This window comes from Pelmatolapia mariae, linkage group LG14, assembly GCF_036321145.2.
Source record: "Pelmatolapia mariae isolate MD_Pm_ZW linkage group LG14, Pm_UMD_F_2, whole genome shotgun sequence".
In the NCBI taxonomy this organism is placed as follows: Eukaryota; Metazoa; Chordata; class Actinopteri; order Cichliformes; family Cichlidae; genus Pelmatolapia; species Pelmatolapia mariae.
The window spans coordinates 3,740,040-3,752,532 of record NC_086239.1 but is presented as its reverse complement, the minus strand read 5'-3'; the positions used below and the strand labels follow the sequence as shown (position 1 = coordinate 3,752,532).

General features: G+C 39.5%; 1 protein-coding gene across 1 annotated transcript; it reads left to right on the top strand.

The window, feature by feature from the left end:
• Positions 1-7,191: 7,191 nt before the first annotated feature.
• On the top strand, positions 7,192-11,703 carry dhrs13a.3 (dehydrogenase/reductase (SDR family) member 13a, duplicate 3). Its single transcript, XM_063492906.1, has 5 exons — positions 7,192-7,382; positions 8,919-9,037; positions 10,510-10,633; positions 10,705-11,031; positions 11,148-11,703. Exons 1-5 carry the CDS (start codon positions 7,256-7,258, stop codon positions 11,405-11,407), a joined length of 957 nt encoding a protein of 318 aa, XP_063348976.1. The 5' UTR covers positions 7,192-7,255; the 3' UTR covers positions 11,408-11,703.
• The last annotated feature ends 790 nt before the right edge of the window (positions 11,704-12,493 follow it).

Below are 12,493 nucleotides of genomic sequence, written 5' to 3'. Positions count from 1 at the left end.
TGTAGCTGTTAGCTAAAAACGCTAATTTAGCCTAGTTTGCCCTGGATTTAGCTTTGACAAACAAATATGATCGACTGTTTCTAGTAGAAATCCAAAGTTGTCATCTTGTACCCTGTCAGAGCCCTGTATGCTTGCAGAGACCCCTACAGAAGGGAAACAAGCAAAACAGCGTCCAAACCTTTGTATTTTAGCTTTATTTATGTCTTACACAGCATCCCAACTCTTTAGCTAACTTAATAACTTTAGCTAAAGTGAATAGTTTATAGTGAATAGTCTAATTCATTAGTGCAGCATTACTGGATCACCTCCGTTTGAAGTGATATGATATGTGACTATCACTGTGTTTAACTACCATAATAATTCTTAGGGTACTGAGTGCATGCTTAGTTTTTTTTTTTTTTTAAACATACTGCTCCATTGCTATGTTTGACAGGCTGAAGTTGTCAGGTCACCTCCTAAATCGATCATCTTTTACAGGTGTTTTGTGCCAGAAATGGAGTGTCCACTGAAGACTGAAGATACTGAATCTCTACGCATTGCCATTGATCCCTCTTGTGCCTTCATCTAGACAAGAGACATCAACTTAACCACTCTCACATGCTCTGTACCTACATCACCTTCCCTGACAGTCGTAGCTTGGCTCATCTGAGGGTGAAATTATAAGAATGTGTTATTTTGCAAAGTGCTCTCTAGGGTTCCTAAATAAAATATGGCATTGAGGTCATTTCTTTTGAATTAATCCCTTCTTCTGAAATATAAGAACCTCTCCTGGTTTTAATGGCACTTTAGATTTCCTTACTTTCTGTTCCACTCCCAACCCCAAACAGATGCTGACACAGTAACATGGAAGAGGGAAAGAAGTTGGAAAGGACTACTATAAATAAACCTAATGCCTAACAATGAAAAATGTAAAATAAGAACAATAATAATAATAATAAAGATAAAAGATGAAGTAACAAGTTTTTTGTTTATTCCAAATGATCATCCAGATGTCTGTGACGTGATGACAAACACCATAATGGAAGGCCTTTGTCATCACATGCTTAAACTCATCATATATTTTTGCATATCCTGAACAGGCAGTCAGACATGCTGTAACTGTGGGGTAGAAAACAGCATGAACACCATACGGCAGGGGTCTCAAACTCCAGTCCTCGAGGGCCGCTGTCCTGCAACTTTTCCATGTGTCCCTGTTGCAACACACCTAGTAGGTCATTAGCAAGAGTATAGAACTTGACTGCATGCTGAGTTGGCAATTCAGCCATTTGATTCATGTTACAGCAGCTCATGAGTGAATGAACATGGTGCAATAAAAGTATTTTAGAAGTATATGTTTCCAAATACATATATTTACTTAAATTTACTTGAGTAGGTAGGGTTAGGGGTTGCCACCTCAGCATGCAGTCAAGTTCTATACTCTTGCTAATGACCTACTAATTGTATTCAGGTGTGTTGCACCAGGGACACATGGAAAAGTTGCATGCATCCCTCGAGGACTGGAGTTTGAGACCCCTGTCATATGGAATATGACAGGTGTGGTTGAACTGCATGAAGACTCTGAAGTTTCTCTTCTCTTCTGGCAGGACAGGAATGTAGCCTTGTCCTGTGAGCCACCGTAAGGATGTACTTAGAGTAGAACTGGACTGTCACCGGCCTCAGGCTCTTCACCTTTTCAAAGACAAAGCAGTCATTTAGATAAAATATTAGATATTGTTTACCTGTAAATGCACAAAGAGAATTTAGAAATGTAATTATTGTCAAGAGTGAAAAAGCACTGATAGTATAATCTACAGCTGTGGCCAAACGTTTAGAGAATGAGAAGTGTTGTTTATTTACAAAGTTTGCTGCTTCAGTGATAGTTGTATATCATATTATATCACTTCAAACAGGTGATCCAGTAATGCTGCACTAATGAATTAGACTAACTATTCACTTTAGCTAAAGTTATTAAGTTAGCTAAAGAGTTGGGATGCTGTGTAAGACATAAATAAAGCTAAAATACAAAGGTTTGGACGCTGTTTTGCATGTTTCCCTACTGTAGGGGTCTCTGCAAACATACAGGGCTCTGACAGGGTACAAGATGACAACTTTGGATTTCTACTAGAAACAGTCGATCATATTTGTTTGTCAAAGCTGAATCCAGGGCAAACTAGGCTAAATTAGCGTTTTTAGCTAACAGCTACAATAAGCATAAAAGTTACTGTACGGCTATGAATTGTTAACATGACGCTTGTTCTTATACATGTAATACATTTATTACCAACCTGAGAGTTTATCCGCTGGTCATTCGACATGACGAATGACTTCTGAAGTCTTAATTCAGCTCAAGACGCTGTAGATTCCCGTCAGTAACACTTTCGGTCCGCTGGCAAAACGTACTTCTATTAATCTGCGCTCGTTTACTCTTGAACCGGAACCGGAAGTAAGTTCCAAAAAACTGAATTTTGGAACTGAAATTGAATTGTAGAACTGAAACTGAATGGTGAGAGTGAAACTGAAATTATTCGAGAGCTGAATTTTTAAAGGATAAAATGCAGTTTCAAAGCAAATGAATTCATTTTCAATATATAAAATTCTATTTCAATTTAGTGATGATCATTTTCAAACCATAAATTCAATTTCAAATTAGACTAATTCAAATTCAGTTTTCAAAAGCTTTTATTCAAGTTACAATTCAGATTCAAATTTAACTTATTCAAATTCCATTTCTGATGGCACAGATTTCTGCACACAGGAAGCAAAACTGAATACACTGAACACAGATCAAGGAATGTCAAAATAAAACAGGAAACATGAGTCTGGAGTCATCTATGTGACAGTATTATATCATACTTGTAGCACCACTTACTATTCATCTTTCACTCTACATGAAATTTTATTTGGTGGTTCCACGTACGATATATATACATCACTGTGACATATGGGTAGAGGGTATTCTCCATCACCACCTACTGGGCATAGGAGGGATTCAGTAGTTAAAGGATGCAACACCCAATCAGCATTATGGGCTTAGAGCAAATGGTAAATGGACTGGTTCATACAAAGCACTTTTCTACTCTGAGCACTTGAAGTGAAGTGAAGATGACTGAACACAACTTACCTCATTCACCCATTCATACGGGCACTTTTTCTGTGGTTTTTTTTTTTTTTTTGGTCACTAGAATTTGGAGTGTTGTTGTCATGATTATACTGTATCATGGTTTAAGCATTTCAGCCACTGTAAGTGCTGAACAAGTCATGACACATATGTACAGCCATTGGGCCTACCCTCATCACACGTCTGAGTACGTGGCTCTTGTATGAATGATAATCTTTCAATCAAGGTATCAATTTAGGAAACTGAGCTAAGGATGTTTTTAAATGACACTGCACATAAAACAACACAGGGCACATGCTTACACTGTTATTCATACTTTCTACTTACTCTCATCCTCCTCACCAGGAGGACGAGGTCACAAATTCAACAAAAACAGGTCCTTAGTTCAGTTCAAGACTGCAAACCTTCCAAAGTGTTTTTCTTATGGTATGACAACAGTGAGTGTGAGAACAACTGAGAAGAACATAGAAACACACAGTTTATGACAAATGTGAACCACTAACCTATAATAAAATATTCAAATATAAATATGGAGAGAAGGAATTGTATCAACTGGTATCAATGATCATTTTGAAAGGTGCTGAAAGGTGTGCAGTAGGTCGAGGGATTAAGCATATTTTCCCTGAAAAGCCTTTAGCTAAACCAAAATGCTGCAGCAAGAATACTGACAGGGATTAGACAGAGAGATATTCCTCTTCTATTGGCTATATTCCTATATTCTTCTTCACTGGCTCCCTGTTAAATCCAGAATTGAATTTAAAATTCTTCTCCTCAAACACAAGGAGAAGGTCTTGAATATTCAGGCTCCATAATAATAATAATAATAATAATAATAATAATAATGCATTTTATTTGGGGCGCCTTTCAGAAACCCAAGGTCACCTTACAAAGAACAAAATGAATAAAAGTAACAATAGTCATAAAATACATAAAATAAGTTAAAATTGCAAAACAGAGCTTGACAACAGATAAAATCAGCACTAAAGCGACCATGTTATCTTAATGACCTTATAGTACCATATGACTCCATTAGAGCACTTCACTCTCAGACTGCAAGCTTACTTGTGGTTCCTAGAGTATTTAACAGTAAAATGGGAGGCAGAGCCTTCAGCTTTCAGGCCCTTCTTCTGTAGAACCAGCTCCCTGGTTGGATTTGGGAAACAGACACCCTCTCCATCTTTCCTTTTTGATCAAACATATAGTTAGGACTAGATCAGGTGACCTTGAGTCCTCCCTTAATTATGCTTAAAAATGCTATGCAGCTGGAGGCTTCCCATGATGCACTGAGTGTTTCTTTTTCACTCACCATGTGTTTATAAACCAGTCTGCATTTAACCAGTAGTTATTATTAATCACTGGCTCGCTTCCACAGTATGTCTTCATCCTGTCTTCCTCACCTGGTCGGGGCAGATAACCACCCCTCCTTCAGCCTGGTCTGAATTGAACTGAATAGATGATCTGCTGTGGCAGCACCTAAAGGGAGCAGCTGGAAGAAGAAGAAGAAGAAGAAGGGGAGGAAGAAGAAAAACACCAAAAACATGGAAAGAACTTCTTCTCTTTCAGCAAGTCCTCTTGGGGTCCTCTGCTTCCATCACACCAAATGCTTAGCAATCCAGTTTTAAAATCTGAATCTTTTCTGTAGTTCTGCTGCTTTGTGGTCTTTCATTTTCTCCTGCCTGCAGCTCCACCTTCAACATCCTTTGTCCAGTACATCCAATAACCCTCGTCTACACATCTCCAAACCATCTCAGCCATGCTTCTCTAACTTACCTCCCAATGATTTATTCATTTCAAATCCATCTATCCTGGTCACTCCCAGCTAAAATCTTCAGTTTCAGCATTCTGTCTTTTTGTCAGTGCTCCAAACCATACATAATTGCAGGTCTCATTATGCTCTTCTAAACCTTCCCTTTCACATTTGCTGTTATCTTTCTGTCCCAAATCCCCACTAACACTTGTCTCAACCTTAATGACTTGTGATGTTCCATCTATCTGAGGTCACTGTGGACCATCTGCTCAACCATCTCAGATTTCCCTAAAAGTTTTATGACAACATGTCATAAAAAATGTATGCCAACAGTGAAATGATTTTAAAATGGTATAAAAGTACAACAGTCAGCATGTCATGCATGTATGGAACACTTATAATAAACTGTATATTAATAAAGTACCAATTAATTAATTAATGAATAATAATTTACTTCTCAGGAGCTTTAAAGCAAAACTCCAACATGTTACAGGATGTTATTGTTGTTGGGCAACACCAACAGTATTTAGAAGTGAACTTAGCTTAAGGCTAATCAGTGGACCAAAGGTTATGGCAAATGTTCAGATCACACCCTTACTTTTACTGCTACCCAGTTATTCACCTAACCATATAAAAAACAAGTCTAACTTGATTTTAGTCAGGGTGACCTGACAACAGTGTGGCTGTGTTTGCAAACCTGTTTTATCTAATACATTCTGTTTACATAAGGTGCTACAACCATTGCCTGATCAAAATCTGTCTCATAAAATGACATAATATCCCACATATGTGTGGGATATTATGTCATTTTCAACCTGTTATCATTATTTCATTGTACAATAATGTGCTAACCTCTATTCAAATGCTCCTTCATGACTGAATTGCCTTAGGCTGATTTACAGGCTGAACCTTAGTCTTGTTTACATGATGGATGACAGGTTTCAAAGTAAAACAAAAGTCACTCTGTGAGCACAGCTTTTGTTCTCTGTGGAGAATATACTGCTGTGTCACTGTGACTACTCTACATGTTACTGAGGGGTGGTTTCACACAAAGGCGACCTTCTGCTCCTACTTTAATGAGAAGAGTGCAGTGGCATGGCAAAAAAGTGTTGTTTAGTATGAACGTTCCTTTTAGAGTCAGATAAACCAAACCACTTTTTGCTGTATTGTTATCTACCATCCACCTAAATCCTAAGATAATCCTGGTCTCAGCTATTGTCACATTTCTTGTCAGTTTGTTACCTTCACCTGAAGGAACTGTTAAGCAAGAATTAATTGATTAATAATGATAAGCACAAGCCAACGTTCTGTTTAAAATCATTAACAGACTCCTTAGTGCTGATCTAGCTTCTTTTCCTGCCAAATCTTCTGATGACTGTGAAAAATTCCTAAATTTCTTTGCTGGCAACATCAGTGATATCACATTACAGTTCGAGTTTAAATTAATCACTTTCATCTAACTCCAACCCAAATTACTTTAAATCATCCATTGTCTTGATCTGCCTAAAAAATCCTTTCATTTAAGAAATATTTAACAAAGTTGTCACTCCTCAAGCCCTTCAGGTGGAATGGTGAAACAATAATTTTGACAAATTCCAGTGTGGTTTCTGATGAAACCATAGCACTGAAACAGCATTATTAAAAATTTATTAATTTGAAAAAAAATTATAGTCCTTTTAGATTACCTGCATCCTTGCCACTCTTATCAGAAGATTACAAAATCGGGCTAGCATCACTGGCACTGCTCAAAAAATAGTTTTTATCAAACTTTTCTGACTGATAAAATTCATTTTAGCCATCTGTGCCCAGCATGCCCTTTAAGTCTCAAGGACAAAATGCAATATGCTCACTAGGGTGGTTAAGAATGACCAAGCTAAGATCCTGTGAGACCATATACAGATAGACAAACTGGTAATGACTAACCAACCAAACATATACAAGTGACAGCAACATCAGGGAGAAGGAAAACGAGAAGGTTGAGAAATACCAAGAGCTGAGAGAGGAGATCGAAAGATGTGGAGGGGGAAGGCAACAGTGGACACAGTGGTAATCCGGGGATTTGGGGCAGTGACCTCCAAACTATGCAAACCCAGGAAAGAAATCTGAGATCTCTGCCCAGAAAAGGGCAGTCCAAGGAGCAACAAAAATACTGCGCAGCCCTCAAGGCTCCAGACCTCTGGTAGAGGACTTTATCTTCAAGGATAAAGACTTTTCTTTTCTTTTCTTTTCTTTTCTTTTCTTTTCAAGAACTCCGGATCTGACGCTGGCGCTAAGTAAATCTGAATGAATAAGAATAGAAACGACAGAGGGCAGCAGAGCGCCTTTGCTGCTGCTGGTCTGCCGCAAATAGTGATAGAAGAAGAGACAGCCGCTTGGTTACGAAGAATTGAGCAGTGTTTGGAAGTGTCGTAATGTCGGCTTTACTATGCCTCATAGCGGGATTGGTATCGTTTTATGTGTTAGTTTATTACTGTGTGTTCAGATCCGCGAGATGCTCCAGTTCAGTGAAGCTTAAGGGCAAGACGGCCATTGTTACAGGTAACACGCCCCACTCTCTGCTCATATCAACTGTAAACACAGTCACTAACTCACGTAAGTTGCGCAATCATACCATTGTCCAGTCAGGTCCCAGCTTACTGCTGGTTTGAGTAAAAGTCAGCAGTGATACTTGAAAAACCGCAAAGTCCTTTTAGAATCAGCCGAAAGGGACATACTCCTTTTGAATGACAAAACTATATTTCTGAAACAACTGTTACCGACGGGCTGTGTCTCTGTTTCAAAATGAAAACAAAGATGGCTGTTCGCTGCCTGTTGTAAAAAGGACATAAATTAGTTAACGTCTTTGAAAATCTTTCATCATTAAGTAGAGGGATTTTTGCCATGCTGATTTTTAAAATAGTCTTCGGAATCGGAGTAAAAGTTGTGAAACTAGCTTCGTTTTTTTCCAGGTATTTCTTGTTTATTCTTTTATAGGAAAAATAAAACAAAAAACTAGTAGTTTTAAATGGTTAGCTCTGTGGGTGTTCTGAAAAGCAAAGTGAAACATTTCTGACTTCAAGATGATTAGCAGAGGACTCGGTGTGCCACCTGAGCCACAGCTACACTGGAATAGTTGGGGAAAAAAAATCCTCCCATGTCTTTTCTGATAGTTCTTAATGAACTCATAAGGTCATCATCATCATCATCATCATCATCACTACTGAGGTCAAGTAAAAGTGACAAGAAGAGTTCATAAGTAATTGTGGCTGGTGAAAATGTGGTCACTAGCCAAAAAGGGCTAATAGCTGGACAAAAACAGAATATCGGACCACAACCCATGGTGTTTATATTAACTACCTTATAATACAATACAATAGAATACAACTTTATTTATATAGCACATTTAAAAAACCAACAGTACACCAAAGTGCTTTACAATAGAAACAGGGAAATTAAGACATGATTAAATAAAAGACCATTAACAATGTACCACATATGTCAGCAGGTTGAAGGCACTAATTATACAGGAATAAAAGGGAATATAACAACAAACTTACTAAGAACAGATAGATATAACTAAAAGACAGGTACACAGATAAAAATGGAGCCAAATATAAAATAGAGGCACTAACTAGATGGAAAAGCTAGGTTAAATAAGTGAGTTTTTAAACGAGATTTAAAAGTTAGAATGGATAGCGATGGGAAGGTTGTTCCACAGGTTAGGTGCAACCAGGGCAAAAGCACGGTCACCCCTAGATTTAAGTCTAGATTTAGGCTGAACCAAGAGTAATTGGGCTGAAGACCTTATGAACCCACAGTGTCCTCTGAGTTTTTAGCGAGGTCCACCCCTCATGCTTGATGTCTCATTTTTAAATACAAAGGTCAACTGTAAAAACAGATATCTGTACATTTGCATTGTTTTCCACTTTTGATGTGTAATTCTATCACAAGACTGTGAATTTAACTGAACATGTAACAGGTAAAAACAGTCTTAGATTGAATTTTCATTAGATACCCAGAGGTAAATGCCACTGTATTCACAATGACACCTTTGCCAGTGGTTTGCTGAGATGTTTGAATTGCTTTTCTGAACAGGAAGCAACACTGGCATTGGTAAGTCCACAGCTTTGGAGCTGGCGAAACGAGGAGCCAGGGTGATCCTGGCCTGCCGTAACAAGGAGAGAGGAGAGGCTGCCGCTTACGACATCCGCAGAGTAAGAAGTCAGAGACTGACACACGGCAGGCACTATCCTGTGCCACAGTCAGTTGAGAGAACTAGTTGGTAGTTTCATTTTCTTTAATTTTAACTGAAAAACTTACAGGAGTGTTCACTCAATCACTAATAATGAGAAAGAGTAAGTTATTAAAAATCAATTTTAATATATATATATTGTGAAAGTTTATAGACCTTTGTCTTTATGCATGCTCAATCATCCAAGTAAACAAATCTCAGAAAGTTGTTTCGGTTCATCTGAACAGATGAACTTGGATGGCTAGTGTACACAGCTGAGTATCAGGAGCTTTGCTGTGATTTGGGGAAACCGAAAAACCTCTGAATAAGCATAGGCCCAACATAGAAGAGCTACCTCGACTGCACATTCTGTTTACACCTACAGGCCAGTGGCCACTCTTTCAACGATGAGACAGGGAGGCTGGTTTTAGTGGGGACTCAAGGTTGTGAAAAAGGAACGACCATGTCTAAACCTAAAATAGGGCAAGTCATTATGCAAATGTACTGTCAAGGTTGGGGAAACTTGCAGTGAGCTGAGACTGAAAAAGTTTAGATGAATGATGAAACATTTCTCCCACTGAAAACACTACATCCAGATGAACAGAATCAACTTCCACTGGTGTCTATGTAAATCTCTCACACTGGATGTCATGGTGAAAACTGAGCCATGAAGTCAAAGGAACTCTATGTAGAGCTCATCAATCAAATTGTGCTGAGGCAGAGGTCAGGCCAAAGCTACAAGTACTGGGAGGAGCACAGTGGCTTTAATAATTGTAATGCAGAAGAACTTGGAACCATTACGTTCTTTGTACAGTTGGCCACCATATATTGATAAAATGAGCTGAAAAACTGACCATCTCAGCAGCACTGTATCAATCTGGATAAAAACATTTTCTGGTTTGATGAAACAAATAGTGAACTATTGGGACAAACTACCAGCAGCGTCTACTGAGGTGGGCAATGCTTATCACATGCTGCTACCTGCCCAACAGTGAAGCATGGTGTTCGAGGTATTGTCCTGTGGTAGTGCTTGTCAGCAGCAGGAACATGAATACTGATCACAAATGAGGGAAGGATGAATCCATCCAAATACAGAAAGAAACGCACTCCTGAGAGCAGCGACCTGTAACTGAGGTTACGAGTAGAAGTAAACAGCAAGGGTAACACTGCAGTGGCCTCTAGCTGTGTTTTAGTGGTTTCAGCCAGAGCCCGTCTCTTTGGTGGAGATGTAAGAAAACAAATGATAAAAATAAACGGTACTTTATTTGTATTCGGTATCAGACGCATGGTTAGCATGTAATTCAACAAGCATCAAACAGACATTAGATCTATTTTTAGCACTTACATAAGGATGCGTTTTAGGTTTTATTTTCAAATGCACCATTATTGTTCAGTCCTGCCAGATGTGTGACAAATCTATCATAGCCTGTCTTACTCAGCAGTTCTGTCCTCTAGGAGAGCGGCAACAACCAGGTGGTGTTTATGCATCTGGATCTGGCGAGTCTGAAATCTGTTCAGAGCTTTGCTGAAACCTTCCTGAAGACCGAGCCCAGACTGGACATCCTCATTAACAATGCAGGTGGGAATGTTGCCATACAGAGAAATGTCCCTGTCTGTACTATTGATAGTGACTGAAACTTTGTGTTGCAGGTGTGATGGGCCTGGGATGTACAGAGGAGGGTTTTGGTATGGCGTTTGGTGTGAACCATCTGGGCCACTTCCTGCTCACCAATCTCCTCCTGGAGCGGCTAAAGCAGTGTGGTCCCAGTAGAGTGGTCACAGTGGCTGCACTGCTGCACCGCCTTGGAACCATTGACTTCTCTTTGCTTACTTCCCAGAAAGATTTGGTGTCAGGTCAGTCTACCTGGGACAGCTTTCAGGCCTACTGTAACAGCAAACTGTGTAATGTGCTTTTTACCAGGGAGTTGTCCAACAAACTGGAGGGCACCAGTGTCTCCTGCTACTGCCTGCACCCAGGTCAGTGTCTGCTTCAATTTTTGGTGTGAGGCTGCGTGTACCACAAGCAAAAGCTACTACAACACTACATGTCCAAATGAGTACCTCCGAGTTAAGATCACCTCTGTTCTTCCCAGGAGTCATCTACACAGAGCTGGGTCGCAGTATGAGCCTGTGGCTGCAGCTTCTCATGATGCCCTTTGCAAAGCTGTTCTTCCTCAGCCCTGAGGGGGGGTCACAGACCACCCTTTACTGCGCTCTACAAGAGGGCATTGAGCCCCTCAGTGGACGCTACTTCTCCAATTGTGCGCTGCAACAAGTAGGAGTCAAAGCTCGAGATGATGCCCTGGCAAAGAAGCTGTGGGAAGTGAGTGAGAGGTTATCTGGCTTATCATAAAAGAATCCAGAAAAATTCAAGGACTCTGAATACTTTGTAACATAGAGACGATACCACACCTTTGGTTTTATTATGTGCTATTGCTGGGCTGATGGAATGTCAGGTCTTAAGGTTCTCTGGCATTGTGCTATAATTTCAACATGGGGACCATTTTAGATTCTCAAGTGAATAATATGTTCTTACATGTTTTTTAACTGTTGTGTAGAAAGAATATTCTACAGTATGTGTATGTGTCATGTTGTTTTGTATTAATGAAGTAGATATGTTTTATCATTAAAAATCATCTCTGCGTCTCAGCACTACAGTGAATTGGGCATTTTGTTTTCACATGACAGTTACATTTTTTTGGACCAGTTAAGCCAGTGGCAACGCCTTGATAAAAGCAACAAAGGAAGAAGGTGACAGTTTGGACAAACTGCTATAGCTTTATGGAGTGGTGCATTTGTTAGCTCCCTTGCCTCGCAGCAAGATGGTTCCCGGCTCAAACTTGACAGCCAGCTGGGTCCTTTCTGCTCGTCCAGTGCCTGTGTGAGTTCTTTTCCAGGTATTCCAGTTTGCTCACACAGTCCCCAGACATGCCTGTTACTTTACTGAAATGGAGACCTGTGTAGCCAGGCTCTCACTCAGTGACTCTGAATTGAATAAACAGGTAAAATGCATAAAGATTGGTTCTTATATAGCATTTTAACCAACATTCACATTTTTTTCTATGTCTAAGTGCTTTCTCTAACATTCACACTCAGTTGAATGCATCAGGAATGACTCAGCATCTTGTCCAAGAATACTTTCAGAATAGAGCAGCCAGGAATAGAACCACAAACCCTTTTAATTAGGAGATGTCCACAGCACCCCTAATATGAATAGTGAGCTGTATGTGGTCAGTCCATACCACAGTGGCACAGTACTGTTGTCCAGGAACACCCACAGGTTTTGTCACCTAGACAGTCATCTGGCCACTATGATTTGACATTGCTCATTGGTAATTGTCCATTTCTCCTAACACGCTGACCAAAAGTATTGAATATTTACTAGTGATATAATATATTTCATATGTTGATGAGCTCTCCACCCTTTCTGCCAAACTGA

Coding starts and splice junctions, on each gene's coding strand:
- dhrs13a.3 (XM_063492906.1), top strand. CDS start 7,256: ATGTCGGCTTTACTATGCCTCATAGCGGGATTGGTATCGTTTTATGTG. Junction 7,383..8,918: donor CAAGACGGCCATTGTTACAG/GTAACACGCCCC, acceptor TTTTCTGAACAG/GAAGCAACACTGGCATTGGT. Junction 9,038..10,509: donor CCGCTTACGACATCCGCAGA/GTAAGAAGTCAG, acceptor TCTGTCCTCTAG/GAGAGCGGCAACAACCAGGT.